Consider the following 26,596-nt stretch of genomic DNA (forward strand, 5'->3'; position numbering starts at 1 on the left):
AGGGGCGATGCAGGACTGGCACCCGCACGCGGTCCGCGGGCGCCGGGTGACCCCGGGAGCGGGCGCCGGGCCCTCTGCGAATCGAGGGGCAGCCGAGAGCCTGGCTGGCCCCGCCCCGCGGACCCCGCGCGGGTCCCCAGACGGGGGGTGGCGCTGCGGGCGCAGGCGGGCGCCGCGCGCACTGCGGTCCCCGCGCCTCCGCCGCAGAGCGCGCCACGCTTCGCACGCACCTGCCGCCGCCGCGCCGCGCCGAGCCCGCTCCCCGCGCCCCCGGGAGCCGCCGCGGCCGCGCCATCGCCCCAGGTCGCCGCCGGAGCCGCCGGGCCGAGGCGCGGGCGCCGCATCCGGGCCTGCCTTTGAGACAACCTCTGCGGCGGCGCGCGGCTCGGGGACGCCAGGCTGGGGCAGGTGAGAGCGGGCACGGCGGGCGGCCTCGCTTCCCCCCGCACGGCCGCGGTCGGGCCTCGGGGGCGGGGACTGGGGAGGGGGCTGGGCTGCGCGCCCAGAGAGGGTCAGGGTCAGAGGTCGGGCGCCCGGTCTTTTGTGCCGAGCGAGGGTGGGCCGGCGCTGCGCTCACGCTGTCTCTCACCTGCAGCTCGGGCCTGGTCCAGGCCTCCTCCCTGCTCCCGCCACCGCCGAGCCTGCGGCCCGGGTCCGCCCGCAGCCAGGGCTCCGGCTACCTGCCTTCCCTGGGCACCCTGCCCTGGAGCCATGGGGCCCACCTAGCCCCCGCCTGCCCGGATGGCCCAGCCCGGGCACTGCTGACCTCGGCTGCACGGAGAGCCCACCCCAAACCCCCTCGCCAGCCTCCGCAGCCGGAGACCCTGGGTGAGGCCCTGGGCCGGACCTGCAGCCCCAGGCAGCCTCCCGCACCCCTCTGCCCCTGCCTGCCTCCCACCCCCCCACCCCTTCCTCCTCCTCCTCCTCGGACTGGACCAGAGAAGCCACTGTGGCCACCGGGAGGGGCCCTGCCCCCCCAGCTCTCGCCAGTCGCCCCCAAGAGTCCTCAGGGAGGCTGGGGTCCCCACCAGGCCTGGCGGGACCAGGATGCTGCCCCTGCTCCTCCCCCCCGGCCCCACCCAACGCCCCCTCCCGCCTTAACACCCTGTCTGACTGGAGACAGCCGGATGCCGGCTGACCCTGGGCCCGAGGCGGGCAGCGGCTGGCCGGGCCTCCTCATGTCCTGCCTGAAGGGCCCCCATGTCATCCTCAAGATGGAGGCCATGAAGATCGTCCACCCCGAGAAGTTCCCCGAGCTGCAGGCGGCCGCCCCCTGCTTTCCACCTGCGCCCCGGCCCACCCCAGCTCTGGCACCCAAGCGCGCCTGGCCCTCAGACACGGAGATCATCGTCAACCAGGCATGTGGGGGGGACATGCCTGCCCTGGAGGGGGCGTCCCGCACCCCACCCCTGCCACGCCGGCCCCGCAAGGGCAGCGCAGAGCTGGGCTTCCCCCGCGTGGCGCCCGTGGACGAGGTCATCGTGAATCAGTACGTGATGCGGGCGCCGGGCCCCACGGCCTCGGGGCCCCCCACAGTGCCGTCGCCCGCCGCCGCCGGGGAGCCCCTGGAGTGTCCCACCTGCGGGCACACGTACAACGTCACGCAGCGGCGGCCCCGCGTGCTGTCCTGCCTGCACTCCGTGTGTGAGCAGTGCCTGCAGATCCTCTACGAGTCCTGCCCCAAGTACAAGTTCATCTCCTGCCCCACCTGCCGCCGCGAGACTGTGCTCTTCACCGACTACGGCCTGGCCGCGCTGGCCGTCAACACGTCCATCTTAAGCCGCCTGCCGCCCGAGGCGCTGACCGCCCCGTCTGGTGGCCAGTGGGGGGGTGAGCCCGAGGGCAGCTGCTACCAGACCTTCCGGCAGTACTGCGGGGCCGCCTGCACCTGCCACGTGCGGAACCCGCTGTCCGCCTGCTCCATCATGTAGTGCCCGCCCGCCGCCCCTGCCACCGCCTGCGGTCGGTCCTCGCGCTGCTGCTTCAGGGACCCGGCCCTGCCCATCCCCCCGACCCCGCGCCCATCACAGCTTCTGGCCCCCACCCGTGTGGCATTGTCACTGCAACAACTTTGCCATTAAAACTCTGCCAAAGTTCACATCTTGTCCCTGGCCTGCAGCCGCTGCTGTGGCCTCCACGCTGGGCCGGGGTGGGCACCAGGGACTGTAGCCCAGATGGGGTCCCCGTGGCCAGGGGAGGCCCAGCACCGCTCCCTGGCCAAGCTGGGCCGGGCATGCCGCTCAGGTGACTGGGCCTGGCTGTGTGTGTGTGTGCACATGCGTACATACGTGTGACTGTCTCACACACGTGTGCAGAGCCAGCTGCCTGCGTGCGCCAGGCAGGGATGTGCAGAATGGGCCCAGCTGGGCAGAGAGGACACGAGGGGGCAGGAGCCACCAGACATGGGGTGGCTGGGTGGGGGACCGCCTGACCCTCTGAGGTCGTGTGGGAAGGGCTCTGGGTCAGTCTGACTGGGGTCGGCACTTCTGGCCAAGACGGTGGAGGGAACAAGGGCCTAGGAGCCTCCTGTCTGGCCCTGGCACGACCTGGATCTGGGAAGGACGTGTGGCGGGCGGAGCAGGGCCGCTGGACGGGACAAGGGCACAGGGAGGACGGCACTGGAGCAGTGGTTCCAGCGGCTGCTGCTGTTTATTGAGACGCGTCTCCTGGGCCGGCACAGCACACAGCACGTCGCCAGCCCGGGAGGCGGTGCCGGGACCGGCTGGGTCCGTCCTTCAGGTGAAGGCCCCGGCTCAATGACACGGGCTGCCGCAGGCGGGGGCTCGGCTCCGCGCTCCAGCACTAAGGCCGGGCTGGCCTCTGTCCCTTGTAGCTCAGGGGCATGTGCCCGCCCTGGCCACTCCTGGCGCCCCCTGGGTCCCGAGCTGGCTGGCGAGGAGGCCCTTCGTGGGCTGAGTCTGCAGAGCACGGGCCTCTCTTCTCGGCTGCCCCGACCTTCAGGGACACACATGGGCCCTGATCTGGGACGCGGGCACGAGAGGGTGGGGAGGCCGGCCGCCCCTGCCCGGGCCCCACCCTCCAAGGAATGGACGCACTGCCAGGCCGCCGGTCACTGTGTCCTCTGGGCCTCTCAGCCACGCCGGGTGCGGTGGGGGAGGCCGGCAGGGTGGTGTCTGTCCCCGAGGGGAGCTTGGGGCCGTGGCCACGAACCTTCCAGCCCTGTCCTTGGGCGCCGCGGGCCACTGTCTGGACAGCAGTGGTTTGGAGTCAGGGGCTGCACACAGGCTCCTGGGTGAGCCTGGGCCCAGGCGTGGGTCTCGATTGAAGGCGAGGCCCGGTCAGCTTGGTCACCAGGCTCAGGGCAAGGTGCTCCTCCAGGCGAGGCCCCGCGCACCAGGCCCGCAGGACGTGGCCAGTCGGCGCCTCAGGCGGGGTGCGGGGCAGAGGCACAGGCCACTCGTGGCGGCTCAGCGGCCGGCGTGGTCCAGCAGCATGAAGAGCAGCCCCAGCAGCATGAGGGGCGTGAAGACGAGCAGCAGCCCCAGCAGCTCGAGGCCCAGCAGGCCCAGCAGCACCAGGCGGCGGGCGCAGGGCCCCCGTTCCCGCAGCGCCCAGAGCCGGGCGCCCAGGCAGGGCGGGCAGGGCAGGAAGGGCAGGCAGCCCTGGACGCCCACAGGCCCCGCCAGGAAGCGCAGTCGGTAGCGGTGCTCCAGGGAGGCCCAGGGCCCCGGGCCCCGGCGGTGCGGTGCAGGGGGCACCGGGCTCGGGGGCCGCGGGGGCCCGTCGGCCTGCAGCAGCTCCTCCTGCAGCCGGCAGATCTCCCACTCCAGCATGGGCGTCTTCTGGCGACAGAGCGGGCAGCGCACACGGCCCAGGTCGGCGCTGGGGGCCGAGCCCAGCAGCTGGTGCAGGCAGCCCGAGCACAGGCCGTGGCCACAGTTCAGCAGGGCCAGGCGGTGCCCCGCGGGCCCGTAGGGCTCTGTGCAGACGGGGCACTCCTCCTCCTCCTCCTCCTCCCCTGTGGGCCCAGCCCAGGGGGGCGCTGCCGCTGTGGTCCCCAGCAGGGGCTCGCTGTCCGGAGACCTGGCACCCCCAGGGTTCCCAAGGGCCTGGCCGTCCAACCTTTCCTCGGCCGGCACTTGGCACAGTGGGTCCAGGTGCTCAGGACCCGGGCAGGCTGAAGGCAGACTGGGGAGCCCCGAGCTAAGGTCAGCGGGGCCATGAGTAGGGGCCCCGGGGCAGGAGTCAGGACGGGGGGACCGGGACCCCAGGGCGGCAGTGGGTGGTGGGGCTGTGAAGGTCACTGGCCCTCGGGCCGGGGCCGCGTCTGGCACTGACCTTGCAGCAGCCACTGCCTCCTCGGGCTCCTCGCCTCGACGGGAAGTGAACTCCCTGGGGCCTCAGCACGGTGCCAGCTTCAGCCGCTCCTGGGCCCACACAGGCTGCCCCACTGGGTCCGCCCGAGCCCGGCACAGCCGCCACTGACCCGTGTCAGCACCTGACTGAGGCGATGGGCCCAGGCCTGCAGTGTGGGGAGGCCGGCCTGCCCAACTGCCCCAACAGGAATTTCCTTGGCCCGGAAGGCCCATCCCAGGTGGTGACAGCGCCTGCCCGCCCCGTCCTGGCTCAGGCCACACCCCCTTCCTCCTGGGCCTTAGGCTGCTGCTCCCTGGGCTGAAGGAATGGTCCCTAACCGCCTACCCGGGCACTCCCCACACCCTTTTGGGGTCCTCTCCAGACTGCCCCGCCTCGTCAGAGCCAGGGCAGAGCTTGTACAAGGTGGGCCAACAGCCACACCCACCAGGCGAGAATCAGACACCCAAGTGTTCTAGCCGGTGATGAGCCATGGCCGTGTCCCTGCCAGGGGCACTGTCCCCGTCCCAGGAGCCGTGGGCCCACCCCCACCTGAGGCATCGGAACAGCATGAGAACAAACAGGTCAGAAGCAGCACCTGAGCCCAGCGTTTATTGCCGAGTCTTCCTGCAGCCAGGCAAGGATGGTGACCTAGTCCCACAGGCCCGGGAACCTGGGGGCTGGTGTGCCTCCAGGCAGAGGAGGCGGACCTCGGCCCTCCCAGGAGCCCTGAACCCCCAGGTTCCTGTGCTGTTTGGAATCTGGTGTCTGGGGAGCTCCCGGATGCCCATCAGGCTAGGGTGCCTTCCTGGGTCACCGAGCAGGACCTAACTTGGGGCCAGCGGGGAAGGCCAGCTGGAGCCAGGGACGGGGCAGCTGAGTGTAGGCCCCGGACGCATGCGGCCGCACAGGGGAGCCGGCCGTCGCCCTCCTGGGTCAGGCAGGGCCAGCCTGAGGGGCCCGGCGGGCAGGCAGCTCCTCAGGCCCACGTCTCGGTCTGAAAGCGCAGGGTCCGCTGCAGCTGGGCCAGGTAGGCGGCTGCCTCGGGGCCCGAGAGCCCACCCTCCTCCCGGAAGACAGATTCCAGGGCTTCAGACACTTCTGCTGGCATGTGCTTGGCGCTGCTGGGGAGACAGGCAGCCCGGGCTCAGTGCTGCCTGGTGCCCGAGGGCTGGTGCCCGGCCCCACACCCAGGCTCCCCGCCCCTGGGCTCCCCCCCGGGCTCCCCCCGCCCCCGGGCTCTCTCCGCCCCCGGCTCACCCTGCCAGGTAGAAGCAGGCGCCATGGCGGTCCAGCAGCTCCCACACCAGCGGCCCTTGCTCCCGGAGCCGGTGCTGCACGTACACCTTCCGCTCCTGCCGGACGCCGGATGGGTGGGTGAGCGCACCCCAGCCCCGCCCCGCCCCCCCCGCCCCCTCCCTCCGCGCACACCCACCTGCTCCCGGGAGAAGGCTGTGACCAGGGTCAGGCAGCCCCTCTTCTCCAGCTCCCTCCACTCGGCCTCCCAGTAGAAGTCCTGGTCCCGCCAGCGGCAGCCGAAGAACAGGAGGTTCCCTGGGGAGGCATAGGAGCCTCGAGCCTGGACTTGCCACAGGCTCAGCCGGCCCCACCTCGCCCTGCACCGTTCACTCACCTGTCTGGCCCTGGGCCACTCGCTCCTGGACGGCTGCTCGGAAGGGGGCCACGCCAGTGCCAGGCCCCACCATGATCACAGGCGTGTCTGGTACTTGTGGGAAGCTCAGGCCCCCAGGCCTCACCCACAGCGGCACCCGGACAGGGCCTACGGCAGGAGGAAGGTGGCATGAAGAGGCCTGGAGGGCCAGGGCCCCAGCCCTAACCCCTACCTGCTGGAGAGCAGAGATCACCTTGCCCAGGATCCAGAGACGCCAGCCAAGAGGAGCAGAGGCCCCGGCGGGGCTCCTTGAGGCGAGTCTGGTACTGCACCACGGCCACGAGCACCTGCAGCCTGGTGGGGTGAGCCTGGGGGAGAGGGTGGGGGTGGGATGGTCGGGGCGGGATGGTGGCACCTGCCCACCGTAAGAACCTAGCCTCGGAGGGTGAGCCTGGGGGATGGGATGGTGGGCACCTGCCCACATGGCTATCCGGCATGCCCCCAGCCCCAGCGGACGCTCACCAGCAGAGAGGAGGCGATGGAGAAGGCACGCGGCCGGATTGGGGGGATGAGGTCCAACAGGTAGTCCGGGGGGATGGCTGCCGCCGTGTGCGGGAAGTCACACAGCACCTGCACAGACACGGCCTCAGCAGGGCGGCAGCCAGCGGCCACGGGTGGCTCCGGCCCAGGCTGCCACGGCCCCCACGCCTGCCGCCCGCACCTCCAGGGTGGTCCTGCGGGGCCGGTTGCAGTATTCGTGCAGGGCCTCCTGGCCGGCGGCCGAGCTGAACTCCAGCAGCTTCTCCCGCTCCAGCGCGTCGGGGGACAGGCAGGCCAGGAGCTCGAAGAAGGAGCGCCGCGGCACGCGGGCGATGTCCAGGTGCCGGGACACGAGGTGCCGCACGGAGCAGGGCTGGGGCAGCCGCTCGGGGCAGGCGACATCTGAAGCAGGGAGAGGAGGTGGTGGGGCCAGGGACTTGGGCGAGGGTGGGAGTGAGGGTGGCAGCCGGCCCGCACTCACTTGGCTCCCGCGGCTGCAGCGTGAAGTGCTGGTCAGGGTCCAGGCCCAGCACCTGGCAGAAGAGCTGGACGTGCCGGGCCGTGTTCTCGGGCTGGATCAGCACCACATCGCCGGCCACAAAGCTGGTGGGAAGCCATGGAGGGCATGGGCGGGAGCTGGGGACTCGGGGGCGGAGGCGGCCACAGAAGATGAAGGCCGGTGTCCAGGGAGGGCTGGGCCCTGGGACTGAGGTGCCCGCCTGCCGCCGGGCTGCCGCCTGCTGCCGAGGCTCTGGGAGAGGACCATGGCCCCTCACCATGGCCTGCCCCCCGGGTGCCCGGGACGGACTTCTCACCTGATGCCTGAGTCCGCGATGTCGAACTCAATGAGACGCACGTCCTGGAAGTGGGCGGGGCCGGTGACCCGCTGGTTGGTGACCATGCGCGCCAGGAAGGGCCGCAGCTCTGAAGGGGGGCTCGGGGGGTCTGCCTGGGCCGCGTGCTGCTCCGAGGGGCACGGCCCAGGGGCCTCCTGAAGGAACCGCAGGGTGAACTTGGAAGGCAAGCTGTGGAGGGGTGCCCGTCAGACCCGCAGGCCCAGGAGGCCCCGGCGAGGCGGTGGCCGGCTGCTCTGGTGCACCCGCGGGCCCCGAACCAAGGCCCACACTCACGGGACTCCAGGAGGGATCACGCCGAGGCCAGCGGGCACGGGGTGCAGCCCCAGCACCTTCTCCCACAGCGAGTGCAGCCAGGGGTCGATGGCGCCATCGGGCCTGGAGAGGGCAGGGCGCTGTGAGGGCGCTGCTCAGGGCTGGGCCAGAGGTGCTCGCTCCCGCCACTCACCCCAGCTCCACACTCACCCCAGCTCGTGCTGGTCGTCGCCCAAGCAGACCGGCAGCAGCGCGGCGCCCCCCAGCTGCAGCAGCCTCCGGTGCAGCTTCTTGGCCACAAAGTTGAACCTGTGCAGAGAGGGAGGCTGCTGTGGGCGCCGGGTGGGAGGTGAGGAAGCGGCCCAGCCAGCCACGCAGGGCAGAGGGCAGAAGGCAGCCCCATGTCTCCCCATCTCCCAGGGTTGTCTGGCCAGCGCAGCTCCTGGAAGGAGCGTCCCGGGAACGCTGTAAGCACAGGGTGTCACCGCGTTCTCTCCTTCCCTCCAGTGAGCGTGCCCTCCTCGCACGGGGCCTGACTTTGAGGCATGGGCCCCCTCAGCCCTGACCCTGCTGGACGGTTAGGGTTCTGACACCCGTGACCTAATGCCGCGTGCAGCCACGGCCCTCTGCTAGGACCTAGGTGTGTCGTGAGGACGCAGAGGGAAATGGAGGGGAAGTGGTGGCCACGGGGCTCCTGGGCCTGGGCCCTTTGCACCCACTGCCCACCCCCGCGCGGGCCTCTGCCCGGTTTGAAACAGGCCGAACACCTCACGGCACGTTTCTATAAAAGTGGGGCGAGAGCTGGGCTGTCCTGTGAACACCTGGCGCTGGCTGGTGTCAGCCGGGAAGTCCCCTGGGGTGCCGGGCCTGGCCCCTGTTTGCACCCTGCTCACCCACAAAGGCACCCACTGGGGAGCCCCGGTGGGGCGAGGGCCCAGGGCCAGGGCTGTGGCCCAGCCTGGTGGGAGCCCTGGAGGCTGGGGCGCCTGTCCCTCCCCCAGGACACCTCGCCAGCCCCAAGGACAGCCCACCGGCCCGCAGCCTGGCGCCCCACTCACTTGGCGTAGGAGGAGTCCCCGAGGCCCACGACGGCGAAGTCCACCTGGCAGAGGGAGGTGGACGGCAGGTTCTTCCGGAACAGGAACCTCCAGAAGCTCTGCCCCAGAGACCCGAGTCAGGGGCCTGCTCCGCACCCAGCCCAGGGCGGGCAGGAGGGCTGGTCCGGCCTTCCCAGGCCCGCTCTCCTGCCCCAGCTGCTAACAGACCGCCTTCTGTTCCATCATGAAGGCGAGGCATTCGGAAGAGGAAGGCTGCCCCAGAGCCACTGCTGGGGCGTGGGGGGTGGGGGGAGGCTAGTACGGAGGGAGGGCCACCAGGCCTCACTGGGCGGGCACTGCGGCCGACCCCCAACTCTCCCCAGGTTGGAGGGAGGGCCCGCTCCTCCCTGGGAGACTTCTCGTCTCTTCACACCAAGAGTCCCACGTCCCCGGGTCCCTCTGGGGGGCCTGGGCCTCCACAGCGCAGCTCTGGGCTGAGCCCGCCCTCACCCCACTCCCCTGGGCAGCACCTTCCTTCCTCCGGGGCCCCTCCTGGTGGCTGAGCCGTGCGGGAGCTGCGAGGGCGAGGACCAGGGTCTGCAGAGCTGCCTCTGAGGCTCAGCCTGCCAGCACCTCCCCGTGCTGACCCAGCCCGCCACACGGACCTCTGCCTGGTCCAGGCCTCACCTCCGCCCCCTTCGGTGTCACGCTCCCCGACCTGAGGCCACGGGGGGTGGGAGGGGCGGACCGACCCTGGCCCTGTCGAGGCACAGCTTTGCCTGCTGGCCCTGGCCCGCCGCCCCCCACCCCCCCTTCTCAGGGACTTGGCGGCCTGGGCCCCAGGGAGCCTCCGAGGTGAGGCGTGGGTTCCTCCCGGCGCACTTCCTGTCATCCCAGGGAAGTGACCCTCTTGTGGCCGGGCCGGAGCACGCACCACTGCCTTCTCTCCACCCTGACCGGCCACTGGGAGAGTTTGGGTTGAAATCGAACCTGAGCTTTGTTCTGAGCAGGGGGAGGGGGGTGTCACTGCTGAGGAGCTGGTGTCCCTCAGCCCTGCTGTCCCCACAGCTGACCCCATGAGGACGTGCGCTGGTCGGGGGGCCTCGCGCACCCCGTGGGCCCTTCCTGGCACCCGGGGGCCTGAGGCCGGAGGCCTGTCCCCAGCCTGGGACAGGGTGTAACGCTCCCTGACGCCTCCCCCCCTACCTTCTCATTCCGAGGCTCCTGGAACGAACTGAGTTCTAACATCGCTCTTATATTTTGTTCCGTTTGGAAGAACGTCTCAACTTTATTTTTTCAATCTCCCTGGTATTATTTCTGAGCGCGCGTGCGTCTCCCGTGCCTGGTGCACACCTGGCCACGGCGTGCTCAGACGGGGCGCGGAGGCTGGTGTCTTCCCGTGTAGCACACAGCTGCTCGCTGCGCCTGGTTCTCGGCAGGAGCCATGCCCTGCCTCCAGTCCCTGCTGTGGTTGGGGAGGCCCCTCCGTGGGGGTGCAGAGCCCTGCACTGGGCCTGCCTCACCCACCCTCGTCCCAGCGGGCTCATCACCCTCGTGCTCCTGGCTTCCGACACGGAGCCTGCGCCTCTGCCCTGACCGCCCAGTGGGCTGATGGAGGGCACCCACCCCTCCGGTCTGGGCCCTGCGTCTCCCACACTTCACCTCCTGCCTTTGATCACTGCCAACCTGCCTTCTCTCCTGTCTGAGGAGACCCTGTGCTGGGGTCCTGGAGACCCCCCGAGTCTCCCACATCATCCCCCCCCCCCATCTTGTTCTTTAGTCTTCAGCCATTGTCCCCACCAGCATGTCCACTGGCAAAGGTCTCTCCCATCTTATAAATTCCTTTCCTTTGAACCCTCAGCCCCACGCCTTTCTGGGTTAAAGTAGGCATTCCTAAAAGAGTCCCTCCCTCGTTAGTTGCCTGTGACCCTCTTATCCAGCCTCTCCCCCCACAAGGTCACCAGTCTCTTCGCTGATAAGCCCCACGGATGCCTCCAGCCTTATCTCACTTCATTTCCTGCAGCTCGAGCAGACACCTTCCTCTGAAGGCACCTCCCGCCTGGGGCATGGAGACGCTGCATTCCCTCTTCTGGCTGTCGGGGCCACAGTCCTGCCGCCACGGCCTGTCCTGGGGGGCGGGGGGCGGGGGGCGGGAGCTTCCTTCCTCAGCTTCCCGCTGTGGCCTCTCCAACACCGGCCTCCACCCAGGACCCTGGCTGGAGCTCCAGAGCCACCTCCCATCTCCGCCTGGACGGTCCCAGGCACGGGGCCCTCGCTGGTCTATGTCCCTGCGTGCGACGACCATCCATCCTGGGCCTGAGCCTGGAGCCCGGTCTTGATCCCACCACCTTCTTTCTCATCTTTGAAATCCGTTTGATTCTGTGTCCTGTCGAGTCTTCCTTAACGTCTCGGGGACGCGTCCACTTTTAGTCTCTTGCCTGCGCTGGGTACCCCCACCCCCGCACTGTCCTTGCTCTCCGGCAGCCTGCCCCCCCACCCCAGACGAGCGGTGGTCTAGAACGTGAATGTGACTGTCACCCTGTGAGGCCCGCAGCCCTTCACGTCACGGCCCCCTGCCTCACCGCGGCAGCGGGCTCCTCGGACGGGCCTCGCTTCCTCACTCCGCTCCCTCCTCCCCCAACAAGTGCCTCGGCTCTGGCGTCCTGAGCCGCTCTTCCCGGACCACGGACCACGGGCTGCTCGCTCTCTCCTGGGGCCTGGGTAGCCCCCCTTATCCTCAGGACTCCGCCTACAACCCACATCACCTGGCACGCTCCCCCGTGGCATGCACTTCCTGGCACTGTCACTGCCTGTGAAACCCGCTGCTTCTGCTTTCTGGTGGGCTCCGTGAGGGGAGAAACGTGGCCACTGGCTTCACAGCTCAATTCCTAGCCCTGGATCATGCTTGAACTATGACGTGTGCCTAAATGATGGTTAAAGAACTGAGCATGTTCCCGGAAAGTCCAACAGTTTTGAAATACACATAAGACCCAGACGAGAGTCATACACGCCCCGGAACAGCAGGAGAGGGAACCATGGTGCCCTGGGAAGAGTTTATTTGGGAGGAAACCAGAACCCCCAGCTCCTCTCACATCCACAGCTGCCCACGCCGCGCAGCATTGCCAAAGGGCAAGGACTCACTGTGCTTCTCAGGCTCCCCACGCCCCGCCCCCGGGGCACTGACAAGGGCGTGAGGGTCCAGGGCAGGGATCTTCCGCCCTGAGCACAAGCAGCCGCCTCGGGCAGCCTTACCTTCATGTTGTCAGGGGGGTCTCCTTGGCCTGTAGTTGCACAAACAAATACCACCAGGGGCTCGTTAATCAGATTCGCCTCAACAAAAAGACACACGTGTAAGGCCACGGGCTGTAATGACCCGGCATCCCTCCCTGCTGCTCCCACTCCATCCGGCTCTTTCCCCGGCGGCAGGTACTTCCTGGCACGTCCCTGCCCGTTAAACCTGGTGCTTCTGCTTTGTGCTTGGCCCGTGAGGGTGGACATGTGCTCACCGGCTTCACAGCTCAATTCCTAGCCCTGGTCATGCCCTGGTGGCGGGGCACGGGAACTCGGGGAGACCCGCGGGCCGCCGGCCTCCCTTCTCCCTCGGGCTCCCCCGCCCCTCCTCCACACGCCGCTGTTCCCACGCTTTCCCGCCCCCCAAATCCTCCATAATAGGAGGGTCCTCTCAGACCAAACGCGGCGCCCTGGGGCCGAGGGCTCGGGGGGCCGGCGCCCAGGCAGCCCGGTCTCCCCGCCGAGGCCCAGGGAGCCCTCACCACCGGGTAGGAATCCAGGGCTTGCACCCGGCAATCCAGACGCCGACGCCGGGCCTCGCGGCCCAGGCGCTCCGCCACATCCTCGGCCGTGCCCGTCTGGCTGCCGAACAGCACCAGGAGCCGTGGGCTCGGCATCGGCTGTGTGTGTGTGTGTGTGGGGGGGGGGTGGCGGGGAGGGCGTCCGGGGACCCCTGCGCCCGGGAACACGACCCGCAAGTTGCCCTGAGAGCCCAGGCGGCCGGGAACGACTCTGACTTCCGGCTTCCGGCGTCGCCCGGAAGTGACGCACTGGGGCTGCGTCCAGCGGGGCATGGCGTCCGAGCGAGCCGGGCGTCCGCTGGCGGCCTGTGCTGGGTCCCGGGCTGGGGTCGGGGGATCGGCGGCGCGCCGGGGCCGAGGAACGGGGCAGGCGGGCCGCTCGTTGCCGGTCGTTCGCAGCGGCGGGCGCCGGGCGAGGCCCGTGGGGAGAAGAGGCGCGGCCCGGCGGCTGAGGCGCTCGGTGGGGCCCGGGCCCGCGCTCCGCCGGCGCGATGCTCTTCTCGCTCCGGGAGCTGGTGCAGTGGCTGGGCTTCGCCACCTTCGAGATCTTCGTGCACCTGCTGGCCCTGCTGGTGTTCTCCGTGCTGCTGGCGCTGCGCGTGGACGGCCTGGCCCCCGGCCTGTCCTGGTGGAACGTGTTCGTGCCCTTCTTCGCCGCTGACGGGCTCAGCACCTACTTCACCACCATCGTGTCGGTGCGTCTCTTCCAGGACGGAGAGAAGCGGCTGGCCGTGCTCCGCCTCTTCTGGATCCTCACGGTTCTCAGCCTCAAGTTCGTGTTCGAGATGTTGTTGTGCCAGAAGCTGGTGGAGCAGACTCGGGAGCTCTGGTTCGGCCTCATCACGTCTCCCGTCTTCATTCTCCTGCAGCTGCTCATGATCCGCGCCTGCCGGGTCAACTAGCCTCGCAGAGAGGACGGAGAGGGAGCTCTCCACAGCCAGAGTGCTGGACCCAAAGCTGAGGACCACCCCGGAAGTGTGAGGACGCCGTCTCCCACCGCACCGGAGGAGAAGTCTTCGTCTGAAAGCAACTTCAACTTGTACCCCGCAGAGTGCTCAGTTTTCTCTATGCCGGCCATGTCTGAAACTGTTCCCTCAGCAGGGATGAAAAGAGCAGCCTTGATCATTAAAATCGATGTCCTGATATTTCATGCTTTGAATAGCGCATCTGAATTGAGATCTTGAGAAGGACCCAAGCGTGACAGGCCTGAACTCCTCTGGCAGCTGGAAACGGCATATAAGCAAAATGTCCTAGCGGGCTCAGTATTTTCATGGATCCTGGGAAAGTACCCTTTATGCCCAGGCTGCAAAGTCGGCCGGCATCACTGACCTCAGAGCTCTTTGTCCCATTCACCCAGACAAGACTTCCTTAGATGTCTGAGCTCTAAAAAGTGTAAAGCAGCTTGTATCTCCTCCCCTGCCACTGGGGAGAGATGGCCCTTTCTTCATTCCAGCCAAGGCACCCAGGAAGGTGTCGAATAAGCATGATCAGGACCCTGCCTGGAGCCCTGGCACCTGAGAAAAGAACTTTGCGTTCCAGGCTCTGCTTGGCTTCCTGTCCCAGCAGGTTGCGGTGTGAGGACTTTCCCGCCACCTGGTGGCCAGCACTGTTAGCGCACCTGAGATGATGTAGGCCTTACTAAGGGGCCGGAAAGGGGAAGAGGTGCTCGGATGCTCAGAGGCATTGAGACCTGCCAGCCGGAAGCTTGCAGATGGTCTCAGCTCACATTTGTTGGCCTGAGGGCTTTGGTTTGGTACCAGTCAGGTGCCAGATGAGAACATTTGCTGAGATAAAAATAAAATAGAATGTTTTGCTGAAACGCAGTGGTTGCCTGACCCATGGGGAGTGAAATCAAATGGGTGCCGAGACGCTCCCGCCTGAGCGCGGTAGTTGGTGGCAGAGCTGAGGTTGTAGGAGGGCTGGAACCTGCGGGAGCTTCATGGGTGGAGGGGGAAGGTGTCCCTCAGAGAATTCCTACTTCCTGCCTTGGGAGCCGCATGAAGACATGGGGTAGGGCCATGTTGAGATCCTAGTGAGTAGTTTGTGTGGCATCCGAGCCTTGGCATCCTGCCAGCGTGTGGTCTTTGTGGACCTTGCTGACACTGTAGAGCAGGGGCCAGCAGGTTATGGCCCGAGGCCTGTTTTTGTACCCTAGTCTTGGAAGGGGTGCGGAAACAGAAGAACGTTTGACAGAAGGCCAATGTGCCTGCCGTGTACAGGGTCTCCGTTTCGGCACTGCTGGTCTTCTGGGTAAGATCATTCTTTGTGCCAGGAGGACCCTCCTGAGCAGTGGACACTGTGGAGCAGCATCCCTGGCCTTGCCTCTCTAGATGCCAGTGGCATCTCTCATTTGTGACTCCCACAAGTGTGTCCAGGCATTGCCAAGTCTCCTGGGAGAAAACACTGCCCCCGGTGAAGACCAGTGGGTTAGAATATTTCCTGTCTGGCCTTTTACGGAACAGGTTTGTGGACCCTCGTTCTAGCGCAGCAGCTTTGTGACCTTCTGCTGAGGGCGTACGTGTGCTGCGAGGCCACTGAGATGCTTGAGCTGGATGGAGACTGGTCTGGTCTGGTCTGAACCACAGCTACAAAAATGTTTCCTACCCAGGCATGGCGTAACTTGTGCCAAAGCCAAATACAAGCTGAACGTTTGGAGGGAGTTTCCTTGTTTGTTTGTTAATCCTCACCTGCGGATGTTTTTCCATTGATTTTTAGGGAGAGAGAGACATCAATTGGTCGCTTTCCCACATGCCCCCACCAAGGCAGGGGATCCGGCTGGCGGCCGAAGTACGTGCCCTTGACCGGAATGGAACCCGGGACCCTTCAGTCCCCCGGCCAACGCTCTTTCCACTGAGCCAAACCGCCTAGGGCTGGAGTGAGTTTCCGATTAATGTTATTTTTAGGTTGCCTGTTTTGTTGTTCCTCTGTTTTATTTTGTTAGTTCAGAATTAGGGAGTTCTGTTGCTGTAGAAGTGACGAGAACAAGAAGGTTCACTTTCCTTCGGAAAGGCGATTTACCGCCTCAGAAGCAGAGAAGGGCCCTCAGGCTGAAGCCCGCCCCGGTGCCTCGGAGCTCCTTCCTTGAGTGCTGTGGGAGGCAGTGTCCTGCCTGAGTGACTGCTGACTGCGGGCGGCATCTGTGTCAGTGCTCCCCAGTTCCCCCTTCTCCCCTGAGTCCCGTGGACCTAAAGGAATGTGGTGGGCACTGGGCAGCCCATAGGGGAATAGGCTTTCTCATGGTACGAGGGCAGGGAAGCTGCGTCTTCAGGGTCGGCGGGACCCCAGCAGCCTCGGGATGAGGGAAGTTCAGTAGTAGCTTGGGGAGGTAACTGGGCGGGACACACGGCCTGGCTCTTGTGGCTCTTTGGGTTTAGAGAGCTTGGGCCTGCTTGTGTACGGTGAGGAAGTCTCTTTCAGCTTTGGTGCCTCCTCGCAGCTTCCATACTCCTGGATGGCCAAGTGTGGGATAGAGCTCCCACCTGTCTGAGCAACACAATCAAGTTCTGGGGCCCGGCAAAGCCAGGGGTTCCTGAGAAACCGATTCCTCAGCACTGGTGGGGACCCCGCATCGGCATCTCCGCTAAGTCCCGCAGGGACTGGGCCGCAGGTGCGCAGGCATGGACCAGGAGGGCCTGGTGTGCAGCCTGAGCATCGCCCACCGGAGCGGGGATAGCCTACCGGTCCTGGGCGGGTCCTCCCTCCACTGCGCTCTCAGAGGGGGGAGTAGGCGGGCTGGGTTGGGCGCTGGCTCCAAGAGGAAGTTACCTGGCCGGGCCAAGGTCATCCGCCACACTGGGCGCTGGGGTCCAACTACCGCGGCCCGCCAGGACCCCGCCCCCGCCAGGCTCCGCCCCCAGGGCATCCAGGGTGGGGCGCAGAGGCGGAAGTGAGGGCCGCCAATGAGCAGCGCGAGGTGTCCGGGGCGTGTTCAAAGGGGCCTTGCCAATGGAAGCCGGCGGCGGCGGCGGACGCTATCCAATGAGGTCCTCGGGGAGGCGGGGTCAGGGAGAGCCTCCTCCAATCCGCTCGGCTAGCCATTCTTTCCTGTCATAGGTGGGGCTGCCGGGCGTGGGGCGGGTCTCAGAGCGTCTTCCCCAATGGGCGGCGGTCGCGGGAGTGGGCGTGGCCGCTGCTCGAGGGCTACCGGCGGGCGGCTGCCGCAGTTCCCAGCGCGCGCTGGCTTGGGCGGCCGCTCCGCAGCATGGCCGGCCTGGGGCGGCCGGGCCCGGGGCCCCGCGCCGGGATGCCCGCCTGGAAGCGGGAGATCCTGGAGCGGAAGCGGGCCAAGCTGGCGGCCCTGACCGGGGGCTCGGCGCCGGGGACCGGGGCGGACGCGGCGGGACCCGCGGAGCCGGCGGGCGAGCGGCTCGTGCTGGCCGATAGCCTGGGCCCGCTGTGCGAGAACCCGTTCATGCGGCTCGAGTCGGAGCGGCGGCGCGGAGCGCGGCGCGGCGGGGGCGCGGGCGCGGGCGCGGCGGGGGCGCGGCCGGTGCAGCAGCTCGTGGAGCTGTACCGCCGGGTGCCGGGCGTGCGGACCATCCGGGCCGACAACATCCTCATCATCGAGTCGGTGCCCGGCTTCCCGCCCGCCGCTCCCGACCCCGCCACGGGCCTGGCTGCCCGCATCCGCGCCGCCGAGGTGCTCGTGTACGAGGCGCCGCCTTCGCCCGGCCGCGTCAGCCGCCTGCTCCAGAAGTTCGACCCGCCGTCCGCGCCGCGCCGTCGCGGGAGCCCGGAGCGCAGTCGCCCGCCGCCGCCGCCGCCCCAGCAGCCTGTCCTCGGCCCGGCCGCCCCGCGCGTGGGCGAGCGCGCCGCCTGCTTGGAGCCCGAGCGGCGCGGCCCAGGGCCCGGCGCCCGGCGCGGCGACTTCTTGCAGAAGACCAGCAACAACTCGTTCACCGTCCACCCTCGGGGCCTGCACCGCGGGGCGGGCGCTCGCCCGCTCCCCAACGGGCCCGCGGCCCCGGAGCCCCCGGCCGGCGCTGCCAACGGCATCGCGGGCTCCGGCCCCGGGCCGGGCGAGTACAAGCCAAAGGTGGAGTCGGGGGAGCCTCCCGCCCACCCGCCCCCCAGCCCCGGGACCCCCAGTGCCACTCCAGCCTCGCCCCCGGCCTTGCCCAGGCCCAGCCCTGCCAGTGCCACTCCCAGCCAGCGCCACTGGGTCTCCTCGGCCACCAGCGCCAACGACTCCTTCGAGATCCGGCCGGCCTCCAAGCCAGATATGGACACGATTCCCGCGGGGGACCTGCAGGCCCGGGCCCTGGCCAGTCTCCGTGTGAACTCCCGCAACTCCTTCGTGTTCATCCCCAAGCGCAAGGCCACCGGGGCGCCTCTGCCCCAAGGGAGGCAGCCGGGGAGGCTGCCAGAGGGAGCGGCTGTCCGGGCCTCCCAGCGCCCGCAGCGTGGAGCCCCGCTGGCGTCTGGGGCTGATGGTGCACCTGTCCAAGAGAGGGGCCCCTGGAGGGCCCAGGAGGGGGCCTGCCCCCGGCCGGCCACTGCCCTAGTGGACCAGGCTGTTAGGTGGCAGCGGCCATCCTCGCCGCCCCCATCCCTCCCGGCTGCCGCCGAAGCCGAGCCTTCCCAGGGCTTCGGGGTTTCCGGCTTGGCCAAGAACGGCGGGGAGCCTGGAAGGCCAGGGCTGCCCGTCACCTTCATCGATGAGGTGGACTCGGAGGATGAGGTCCCCCAAGAAGCCAAACTGCCCTGCTCGGGGGCCAGCGTGCCTCCCCAGTACCACCCACCGGAGCGCCTGCACCAGGGCGGCCACACCTTCACGGTGGTGCCCAGGAGGAAGCCAGGGGTCCTGCCGGCCAGTGGGGAGCCGGGCCCCCTGGAGGCGGAGGAAGTGGAGGGGGACCGCCTGCCAGAGCTCCCTGCTGGCCTGGGGGCCGCGCCGAAGAAGCGCTACCCCACCGTGCACGAGATCGAGGTGATCGGCGGCTACCTGGCCCTGCAGAAGTCCTGCCTCACCAAGGCGGGCTCCTCGAGAAAGAAGGTACGTGGTGGGTCAGGGTCCCCAGCCAGGAGGACCCCTGGCCTGGGCCGGGGCTGCTTCGATGGAGACGGGAGAGCCGGGGCTGGGGGTCCCTGACCTGGGCCCCGTAGAGCCCAGTGAACCAGGGGCTGTGGGCACCGCTCGCCACTCGGCCTGGAAAGGCTGGTGTGGAGGGCGGCCCAGCCAGCGCCTCAGTTGGCTTTGAGGCTTTGCCTGGAATTGGCTGGGCAGGGCTGTCTCCCTGAGGGCGTTTGGGGGAAAGTGTGAGCCTGCGGCTCCACCTGGCCACCAGGTAACAGCGGGGTGGCCCTGGCATGACCGATTCAGGCAGCAAGTGCCAGGACGGCAGTGGGAAGGGGCAGGGGGCTGATTTGCGAGGGGTTGGAACCCTACCTCCCCGGTCAGCTGAGGGGGCTCTCAGCTCCCCAGGAGGCACCCCAGCCCGCGCGCAGTCGGACCTGGTCTTGTGAGAGTGTGTCTGGAGCTCCTTGTGTGCCAGGCTTAGTTTGAAGCTGGGGTGTGATGCTGGGGAAAGGAGGACACCCCACCTTGTTGGGGGAGGGGCTGAGGGCAGAGACCCAAGACTCATTCCCTAGCCTTGCCCTGCCTGGTGGCCTGGAACCCTCTGGGCACAGGACTACGTTCCTCAGATTCTTCTGGTCACTCTATCGCCTGCATCGGCCGGAGGCGAATTCCAGGCCCGCTCCCGTGACCCTCTGGCAGGCAGCGGGCAGATGCCCTTCCTGGGGAACCGCGGACGCAGTGGTGGCTCTGGCGGCCTCTCCCTTAGCTGCTGGGGTCTAGGGCCCTGAGGCCACCTCTGCTCCAGCCTCAGTTTCCCGGACACGCCACCTCCTCCTCCGTTTGCTTCCTTTGGACTTCCTGCCTCGGCGAGGCCTTGGCACCGCCTCCCCTCCCCTGGTGAGGGCATCTGCGCTCCTGCCAGCTCCCACTGCTGGGTCAGGCAGCCACGGCTGGCTCCCCAAGTGCCCCTGCCCGACCTGGCCTGGCCTTGTCTTTGGGGCCACAGGCCATGATTTGCTCCCCCCCCCCCCTTCCCCTTCCCCTCCCTGCTGTTCTCCTTCCAGTTGCCTGGGATCCACCCAGTAGCCATGGCCCCAGCCCCACCCCATACTTACAGGCCCTAGTCTGCCCCTCCCTCTTTGCTTTCTGACCCTTGACCTCCACTCCCCATGAGGCGAGAACTGGAAGTGATAGCACTCCCTGCTCTGTAGGTGACAGTGAGGTCATGGAGCTCATGGGGTGGGCCCTGTCCCCAGAGCTGCACGGAGCCTGGCTCCTTCCTGGGGCTGGAAGCTGCAGCCTCGAGCCTGTTCAGTCCACCCCCAGCTGGGTACAGAGCTGTGGGGTCACTCGTGGGTGGAGAAGGGCAGGGCCAGGGCCTAGGGCCAAGCAGGGCAGGAAGAAGTGATCAGAAGAAGCAAATCTGGGCTCCGGGCCATCCTGAGGGGTCCTGGGTCCAGATGGAGGATGCCTGGCATGACCAAGTGGCCTGGCTGGGGCCCGGCCAGAGCAGCGCAACCTGCTGGCAGCAACTTCCTGCCCGGGATGCACCAGTTGCCCTGCCCGGGAAGGGCCAGACAAATGGAGGGGAGGGTGGGGTGGGGTGGGGTGGGGGGTGGAGCTGCCCAGCCCTTTAGAGCACCCCATCAGCCTTGGGCTGCCCCTGTCTCTTCTGTCTGTGGTCCCTGGGGGCCCCTCCAGGCCTTGGGCCACTGGCCTTGTCCTCACCTCGACCACTCCAGGCAGCCTGTGGTTTGATCACTGCCCTGCTCCCTCATCCCTGCCGGGGACACGGTGGGCTGCAGGCCCGGAGGACCTTGGGGCTGACCACGCGCACTCTGACCCCCGAGTGGCTGCTGCCCTGGGCAGTGGAGGGAGGTGGCGGTGCCTTTTCCAGGGCAGGTTCGGGGGGTCTCTCCAGGGGGCTGTCGGGGCAGCAGGTTCGGGGAGCCTGCCCCTGGAGGGTGCTGTGCCCTGGGTGGTGGGGGCACCCTGCCCGCCTATGCACCGGGCGGCCTGCCTGGCGGGCACAGGTCCCCACTTAGTTATCTCTGCAGAATCACAGATGCTCTATCGCTCTCCCGGGGACAAGGGGTGGCTGCTGCGGCCTTGATCCTTCACCCCTGCCCGGCCCCAGGCCACTGGGTGGGGCTGCCCTGAGCGCTCCACACCCGTCTCCCCTGGGATCCCGCTGGGCCTCCCTTTGTGAGGGGCCCCAGGCTCCGGCCTGTCTGAGGCTCCTTCCCTCCTCTTCGCTCTCGTCATCTCCTCACCTGCTGGCCTCTGCCCTCCCCTCAAGCTGGTGACCATCACCCCAGCCCCCAACCCACTGGCATGGCCCGAGGCACCACCGCCACCACCTCCCTGCCAGGGTGGAGCCCGCACCCTCCTACCATGTGGGGCAGATACCAGGTGCCTGGCTTCCCTCTCATCTGCCCTGTCGTCAACCCCCCCCCCCCCAGCTTCCTGCAGGTGCCCCCTAAGGTTGCCCTAGAACCCAGACCCCGGGGGCAGGTCTGGACCCTGCTCTGCTCAGCTTCCTTCCCACCCCACCCCCGCCCCACCCGCAGAGGGTCTGCGGGGGGGGGGGGGGGGGTCAGAGCTTGGGCTGGGTGGGGGATGGGGGCCAACAGGTGTGGAGAGTGAGGGTGGGGCCCTCATCCCAGCTGGGGCTGGTTGAGCCCAGTCAGCCCAGACTCCAGGGTGGCCTTGCGTGGGTGGGCGGGGCCAGAGGCACAAAGGCCCAGTGAGAGTGGCAGGGGGGTGAGCCGGGACCCACCTGCTGGCTGCGCATCGGGCAAAGTCCCCAGAGACAGGTGACTGGGTGTGGTGTGTGCAAGTGCCAGCCCCTCACTGCCCTCCTGCCTGCCTGCGTCTGGGGGTGGCCCCCCAGTATGAGTCACGGGGCATCCTGTGACCTGAAGACAGGCACCCCGTGGGGGGGCTGGTGAGGATCCTGGGGACTGGAGGGGCCTGTGAGCACCGCCCCGCCCACCCAGCCAGCCTGTGCCAGGCTCGGAGCAGGCATGCGCCCAGCCCCCGTCTCCCGCTAGAAGCCAGTCATGTGGACTAATGAGGGCACGCTAATCCGGCCTGGCCTGGCCTGGCACTGGCTCCCCCTGTGTCTTCCGCTGGGGGATGGGCTGGAGGACTCAGGGTCTTCAGAGACAATGCCATGTTCCCTGTGGGGCTGTGGGGGAGGGGAGCCCTGGCCTAAGAGCTCCATCCCGCCTGGGGCTCCTGGGGGATATGTTTCAGAGGGCTAGCGGCTCCATCCCCAAGCCGACTGGCCGTGGACATCTGTGGGCTCTGCTGATCACCCCGGTGCCAGGCCTTGCCCTTGGCTCCCAGGGACAGCAGCAGCCATCTCGCTCCTGGCTCTGCCTGACGGGCAGCTGCCCCTGCCCCTGCCCCATGCCTGTGGGTGGCTGGGGCGAGGGGCAGTGGGCCAGGCCCGGACTTGCCCAGCAGGTGTCTGTGTGAGCCGGGCTGAGGTGGGAGCCCAGAGCTGGGTGGGCAGGTGGGGTGCCTGCTGAGCAGGCTCCGAGGGAGGAGGGGGGGGCGGCCAGAGTGTGTGCCCTGGTCATGAACGCTGGTGGTCCTGCCTCTGTCCCGAGGCCCCTCCCGTCCTGCCGTCCCTGGGCCCCACGGCTCCGGCTCCTTCCAGGGGAGGAGGAGGAACCTGAGCTGGCTGCTGGTGTCCTGTGCCCGGGAGTTTAATATTTCGAGCTCCAGCAGAGCTGCTTCCATCTGCTGCGGGCGCGTGGCCGAGGATTCATTACCGCCGGGCGGGCCCACCTGCCCAGCAGGCCCGGGGGCTTTCAGCTCCGATATGAATTCTAGAGTCTGAAGGGACAGGGAGGACGAGGGGCAGCGGGGAGGACAGGGTCACTGGCCCTGCACTTGGGGCAGCCTTGACAGGCGCCTCCTGTCTGTAAAATGGGGTGCCGGCCCTTGGGGCTGCTTTCCTGTGCTGGCCTGTGGCAGCCACCTGGCTTCGCACCTCATGCGGCCCCGGGGACCTGGCCCAGCGGTGGTGGTCCCTGCCGAGTTGGGTGGGCAGCACCGTCCAGGTGCCCAGCAAGCTGGACGGGATGAACCGGCTCTGGGGCTGAGGAGGTGGGGCCTAGCGCAGCCTGACCTGGACTCCGCTCCTGTGCGGAGCCAGCAAGTGGGAGGAGGTGTGGCCAGCGCTCTGCTCCGGAGGAGGTTCCCTCTGACCCTTTGAGCTGCCTCAGAGGCTTCTGGAGACCCTGAAGGCGCTGGCTGGGCCTGGTCCCTGGGGGGGTCACTTGGGGTGATGTGACCCGGGGCCTGGGGGTCTGCAGAGTTCAGGTGGAGGGTCTTCTCTGAGGAGAGGCAGCCCCCCCCTCGGCCTCTGAAGGGCCGATGGCATGTCCTGCCCAGCCCAGGTCTGACAGCCCCCACTGTGCCCTGGGGTCACGGTGCACTGGGTCCAGCGGGAGGGCCCGGGGGCCCGGCATCGTGGTGGCTGGCGCAGGCCCTGGCTGATGTGCCTTCTGCCCCAGATGAAGATCTCCTTCAATGACAAGAGCCTGCACACCACGTTTGAGTACCCATCCGAGAGCTCCCTGGTGCAGGAGGCCCAGGCGGAGGCCGAGGGCGAGGAGGCGGCGGAGGAGGAGGAGGAGGACGACGAGGAGGAGGAGGACGGCTCTGGCTTGAACGGGGCGGTGGAGAAGCCCTTCGCGCTCTTCCTGCCCCGAGCCACCTTCGTGAACAGCGTGGCGCCCGACAGCCCTCGCCTGCCAGACGGCAGCTCAGGTGAGTGCCCGCCTGTCCAGGTGGACAGCCCAGTCGGTAGCCTGGGCCGCGTGTCCGCGCGTTCACATGTCCACGTGTGCCCTTGGCCTGCAGGCCTGTCCAGCTACACTCCCAAGCACTCCATGGCCTTCAGCAAGTGGCAGGAGCAGCCTCCGGCACAGGCCCCGGGGGAGGTGGAGCCCTCACTGAAGGAGGTCATGGTGAGTGGGGCAGGAGGGTGCCCAGCACTGGGTGGAGGCCGGTTCCTAAGGCCTGGGTGCCCCCCACTGACCGCCTTCTTACCCCTCAGCTCACCCCCGCCAGCCACAACGACCTTTCGGACTTCGGCAGCGAGCTAGCCCTGTATTTCTGACGCCAGTCCCACCAGGATGGCCGGGCTCCACCCTCATTCTGCAGACCCCCTTCTGCTCTGCCAGCTCTGCTCCCCCAAAGCCCACCCCTTTCCTGGGGCCTCAGAACCATGCTGCTGCTCCAGGCCTGAGCCTGGGCCACCAGGGGCCACTCCTTCCCTGGGGGTCTCGCTCTGCAGCCGTGATTTGGGGGCAGGGTCCTGCTGGCAGCCATGCCCAGTGACCGCTGGGTGTGTCCAGGGCGAAGGACTGACTCAGCGGCCTGTCCCCTGCAGGACTACAGACCCCCTCAGCCCCCTGCCCACCCCCCCGTGTCTGAGCTCAGCCTCCTTTGTGATGAACGGAAGCCTGTTCTTACCTCTGATGGATTCAATAAACAGCACTGGACCAGCCGCCTCCTCGCCCGGTCCTTCGCCTGAGCAGGGTGCGCAGGGCTCCCAGGAGGTGCTGGCAGCGGAGGAGCCCACGTAGGGTGTGATGGGGCCATTTGGACCTCTGTGCCTGGTGGGGGGCACCCGCACACCTCGCAGTGCTGCTTCTCACTCCCCACAGCCTGTTGCCCTCCCAGCACCCCCTTGCCCAGGAGGGGGACCCCCTGTGCGTGCCTCATCCTGGGGCAGCCCCTCCCACCAGCACTGGCACAGCGGGCTGGGACTGTGCCCAGGGGCCTGGACGGCACGTGGCAGGGTGGGTGCTGTGGATGTTGGGTATGAACGAGTTTCCCTGAAGGGACCGAAGGCAGGGCAGGGGATGGAGCCTTGGAGCTCCCGTGGGGTTGGTGCTAGCGGCTGGCAGGGGAACCCAGTGGATCCTGGGAGGTGAGGGAGACGCAGAGCTGCCTGCCAGCTGTGTCCTGGGGCCAGGGCCACACCTGGACTGGGAGGTTGTCCCCGGGAGCCCAGGCTCGGGAGGGAGGAGTGTTTTCCTGGGAGGGGTCGGCCTGGTGTCTCTGGACTCTCAACCTACCTACTTGCCAACCTCCCCCTCCCCCGAAGCAGCTGCGGGACCTGACAGGCTGACAGATGGACCTAGAGGACGTGGGCATGCCTGGTGGGTGGCAGGGAAGGTGGAGGCAGTGATGGAGTCACAGGCCTTGCTGGGCGACTGGAATCCAGGCCCTCTCCCTGGGTCAGGCCTTGTGTGGGCACCAGGGGTGGCCGGGACCAGCACCAGCAGGCAGAGCCCTCAGGGAAGACAGGCTGTGTGTGCTAGAGTCAGGTGAAGGGCCAGGAATGAGGAGGAGGGGGGGTGTGAGGGTCATAGGAGATGCTCAGGGACACCCTCAGCTGTCTCCCAGGGTAGAGGCCCTCCCCACCCCCACCCCACAAAGGAGCCCCTCTCCTGACGGGACACAGGCAGCAGGGAGGCATGGATCTTTAGAAAGATAATCTTTATTGACAGTCACAGGCCACTCGGGCAAGCTCTGAGGTGAAGGAGGCCCTGCCCGTCGGCCTAGCCTGGGCACCTGCTGGCTGAGGAGCGTGAGGGACTCCGTGAGGCGGAGACTAGAAGCAGGTCTGTCCTGCAGTCCAAAGGGGTGTGGGGCTTCAGACAGGCCCCGAGCAGAGCTGACCCAGAGCCCGCACCCCCACTGCCTGAGTGAGTGCATGGACAGGACCCCACCTGGGAGGCTGTGCCCCAGGGCAGTGGAAGCGGGGGCTCCACCGGAAGGCAGCTGCCGCCATGAACAAGGGGCTTTGCTGGGGATGGGCCTGTGGAGGGAGCAGGGGAGGCGCCCGGCCACCCACCCTCAGCGTCAGCTGTCCTTGCCGGCACTGCTCTTCTGCTCCGAGGCTGTGGCCTTGGTCAGGTTCCCCGCCTCCCTCTTCAGGACGCTGAGCAGAGTCTGCGAGCTCTCCAGGATCTGGGGACAGACACACGGGGGTCCTGCTGGAGCTCCCGCAGCCACGTCCCCCCAGGGCCAGGCCAAGGGGCTGGGGGACAGGAGCAGCCAAGAGGAGAAGGGTCGGCAGCCCCCCACCTCCCACCCGAGTCTAGCCCAAAGCCCCTTCCTCACACCCAGGAAAGCCGGGTTAGCTCTGGCCCCTGCTGCCACTCCGCTGCTCCAGAACCGAGCACACGCTCAGAACGGAACCTGGGACACAGCAGGCTCCACGGACAGCCACACCATCCCTCCACCGTGGGCCTGGCCACGCCACAGTCCTGTCACTTCTGCGTGGGGGCGCCCAGGCCAGAAACCCCTGGGCACAGGCCCGAGCCCCACCTTGAGATAGGCGGCCTCCGTCTCCGCGATGGTCCGATCAAACTCATTCCGAGAGGCGATCTTGCGCGCCAGGTTCTCATTGACTCTGGCCAGCTTCTCGGTCAGCTGCCTCACCTCATTCTGCAGCCGCTGCTTCTCCTCCTCCTCCTGCTGGATCTGCCGGCACAGCTCCTCCCGCTTCTGGCACAGCTCCTCGATGCCTGGGGCGCGAGGGGCAGGCTGTGGGCGCGGCAGGGGAGCACATCCCACCCACTCTGGACCCCACTGCTTCAGAGGACACCAGGGTGGTGGGGGGCCCGGTGCGGCTGGGCCACCTGCCACGAGCCACGCCAGTGTCCTACCTCCCAGGGACTCGGGGTTCAAGAAGGCACCGCGCGAGACCACCGGGCACGGGGCCTGGAGGCGGGACGTGCTCGAGCCATTCGTTTGGGCTCCCTCCGCAGACGCCCGGCACGGCGCGCCACACCATGGCGGAGCGCGGACCAGGTCCCAACGGCCCCCGCGCCGCCCGGGCCGGCCCCCGCCGCACCGACAGGACCACAAACGCGGCCGTGCGCTGCGGGCCGCCGCCGCCCGGGCCTGCGAGCCGGCCAGCCCGCGCCCTCCCGCCTGCCCCGGGCGACGCGCGGCCGCTCACACTTGACCAGCTCGTTGTTGTAGTTCTGCAGCGCCGCGCCCTGCTGGGTCATGTCGCTGCCGCCGGCCGCCGGCCGCCGCCCCAACCGCCGCGCCGCCTCGCGCCCACGCCTGCGCACCGCCCGGTGCCCGCCTGCGACGTCATCGCCGCGCGCCTC

General features: G+C 68.1%; 6 protein-coding genes across 7 annotated transcripts; 3 read left to right on the plus strand and 3 right to left on the minus strand.

Moving 5' to 3' along the window:
* Positions 1–1,101: 1,101 nt before the first annotated feature.
* RNF208 (ring finger protein 208) lies at positions 1,102–2,086 on the plus strand. Its single transcript, XM_008152463.3, has one exon. The coding sequence runs from the start codon at positions 1,128–1,130 to the stop codon at positions 1,929–1,931; it is 804 nt and encodes a 267-aa protein (XP_008150685.1). The 5' UTR covers positions 1,102–1,127; the 3' UTR covers positions 1,932–2,086.
* Positions 2,087–2,603: 517 nt separating this feature from the next.
* On the minus strand, positions 2,604–4,886 carry LOC114226758 (uncharacterized). The gene is made up of 3 exons (XM_054726875.1): positions 4,867–4,886; positions 4,300–4,353; positions 2,604–4,149 (listed from the first exon to the last, which is right to left on the minus strand). Exons 1-3 carry the CDS (start codon positions 4,884–4,886, stop codon positions 3,429–3,431), a joined length of 795 nt encoding a protein of 264 aa, XP_054582850.1. The 3' UTR covers positions 2,604–3,428.
* A 13-nt stretch (positions 4,887–4,899) lies between these two features.
* Positions 4,900–16,197, minus strand: NDOR1 (NADPH dependent diflavin oxidoreductase 1). 2 transcript variants are annotated; one of them, XM_054726771.1, is made up of 14 exons: positions 16,190–16,197; positions 11,865–11,942; positions 8,634–8,731; positions 7,786–7,884; positions 7,597–7,698; positions 7,282–7,491; positions 6,948–7,069; positions 6,648–6,868; positions 6,449–6,556; positions 6,180–6,294; positions 5,948–6,094; positions 5,750–5,868; positions 5,575–5,669; positions 4,900–5,438 (listed from the first exon to the last, which is right to left on the minus strand). In XM_054726771.1, the coding sequence occupies exons 2-14, from the start codon at positions 11,868–11,870 to the stop codon at positions 5,294–5,296; spliced, it is 1,587 nt and encodes a 528-aa protein (XP_054582746.1). In that variant the 5' UTR covers positions 11,871–11,942; positions 16,190–16,197; the 3' UTR covers positions 4,900–5,293. The 2 variants fall into 2 exon arrangements, with proteins under 2 accessions (XP_054582746.1, XP_008150682.2); XM_008152460.3 differs by lacking the exon at positions 16,190–16,197 and adding an exon at positions 12,386–12,520.
* TMEM203 (transmembrane protein 203) lies at positions 12,666–14,243 on the plus strand. The gene has a single exon (XM_054726800.1). It carries the CDS (start codon positions 12,916–12,918, stop codon positions 13,324–13,326), a length of 411 nt encoding a protein of 136 aa, XP_054582775.1. The 5' UTR covers positions 12,666–12,915; the 3' UTR covers positions 13,327–14,243.
* Positions 16,198–16,495: 298 nt separating the features above from the next.
* On the plus strand, positions 16,496–23,664 carry TPRN (taperin). Its single transcript, XM_008152648.3, is given in 5 exon segments — positions 16,496–16,591; positions 16,594–18,419; positions 22,973–23,228; positions 23,322–23,428; positions 23,518–23,664. Coding segments are annotated over 5 exon segments (2,322 nt in total). The 5' UTR covers positions 16,496–16,521; the 3' UTR covers positions 23,581–23,664.
* Positions 23,665–24,951: 1,287 nt separating this feature from the next.
* SSNA1 (SS nuclear autoantigen 1) lies at positions 24,952–26,576 on the minus strand. Its single transcript, XM_054726794.1, has 3 exons — positions 26,440–26,576; positions 25,803–26,002; positions 24,952–25,442 (listed from the first exon to the last, which is right to left on the minus strand). The coding sequence occupies exons 1-3, from the start codon at positions 26,489–26,491 to the stop codon at positions 25,335–25,337; spliced, it is 360 nt and encodes a 119-aa protein (XP_054582769.1). The 5' UTR covers positions 26,492–26,576; the 3' UTR covers positions 24,952–25,334.
* Between the last annotated feature and the right edge of the window lie 20 nt (positions 26,577–26,596).

Source organism: Eptesicus fuscus, chromosome 15, assembly GCF_027574615.1.
Source record: "Eptesicus fuscus isolate TK198812 chromosome 15, DD_ASM_mEF_20220401, whole genome shotgun sequence".
In the NCBI taxonomy this organism is placed as follows: Eukaryota; Metazoa; Chordata; class Mammalia; order Chiroptera; family Vespertilionidae; genus Eptesicus; species Eptesicus fuscus.

Bases quoted from the DNA above. Each gene is read 5' to 3' on its own strand.
- TMEM203 (XM_054726800.1), top strand. From the start codon at position 12,916: ATGCTCTTCTCGCTCCGGGAGCTGGTGCAGTGGCTGGGCTTCGCCACC.
- NDOR1 (XM_008152460.3), bottom strand. From the start codon at position 12,520: ATGCCGAGCCCACGGCTCCTGGTGCTGTTCGGCAGCCAGACGGGCACG. The intron at 7,885-8,633 runs GTGAGTGGGGCG...CTCTCTGCACAG, and splicing joins GGGGACTCCTCCTACGCCAA to GTTCAACTTTGTGGCCAAGA. The intron at 6,095-6,179 runs GTGATCTCTGCT...CTCCTGCCGTAG, and splicing joins GTCTCTGGATCCTGGGCAAG to GCCCTGTCCGGGTGCCGCTG.
- SSNA1 (XM_054726794.1), bottom strand. From the start codon at position 26,491: ATGACCCAGCAGGGCGCGGCGCTGCAGAACTACAACAACGAGCTGGTC. The intron at 26,003-26,439 runs GTGAGCGGCCGC...CTCGCGCCCCAG, and splicing joins CAACAACGAGCTGGTCAAGT to GCATCGAGGAGCTGTGCCAG. The intron at 25,443-25,802 runs GTGGGGCTCGGG...GTCTGTCCCCAG, and splicing joins CGGAGGCCGCCTATCTCAAG to ATCCTGGAGAGCTCGCAGAC.
- RNF208 (XM_008152463.3), top strand. From the start codon at position 1,128: ATGCCGGCTGACCCTGGGCCCGAGGCGGGCAGCGGCTGGCCGGGCCTC.
- LOC114226758 (XM_054726875.1), bottom strand. From the start codon at position 4,886: ATGCTGTTCCGATGCCTCAG. The intron at 4,354-4,866 runs GTGGGGGTGGGC...CTGAGGCCCCAG, and splicing joins ATGCTGTTCCGATGCCTCAG to GGAGTTCACTTCCCGTCGAG. The intron at 4,150-4,299 runs GTCAGTGCCAGA...GGGGCTCCCCAG, and splicing joins GAGGCAGTGGCTGCTGCAAG to TCTGCCTTCAGCCTGCCCGG.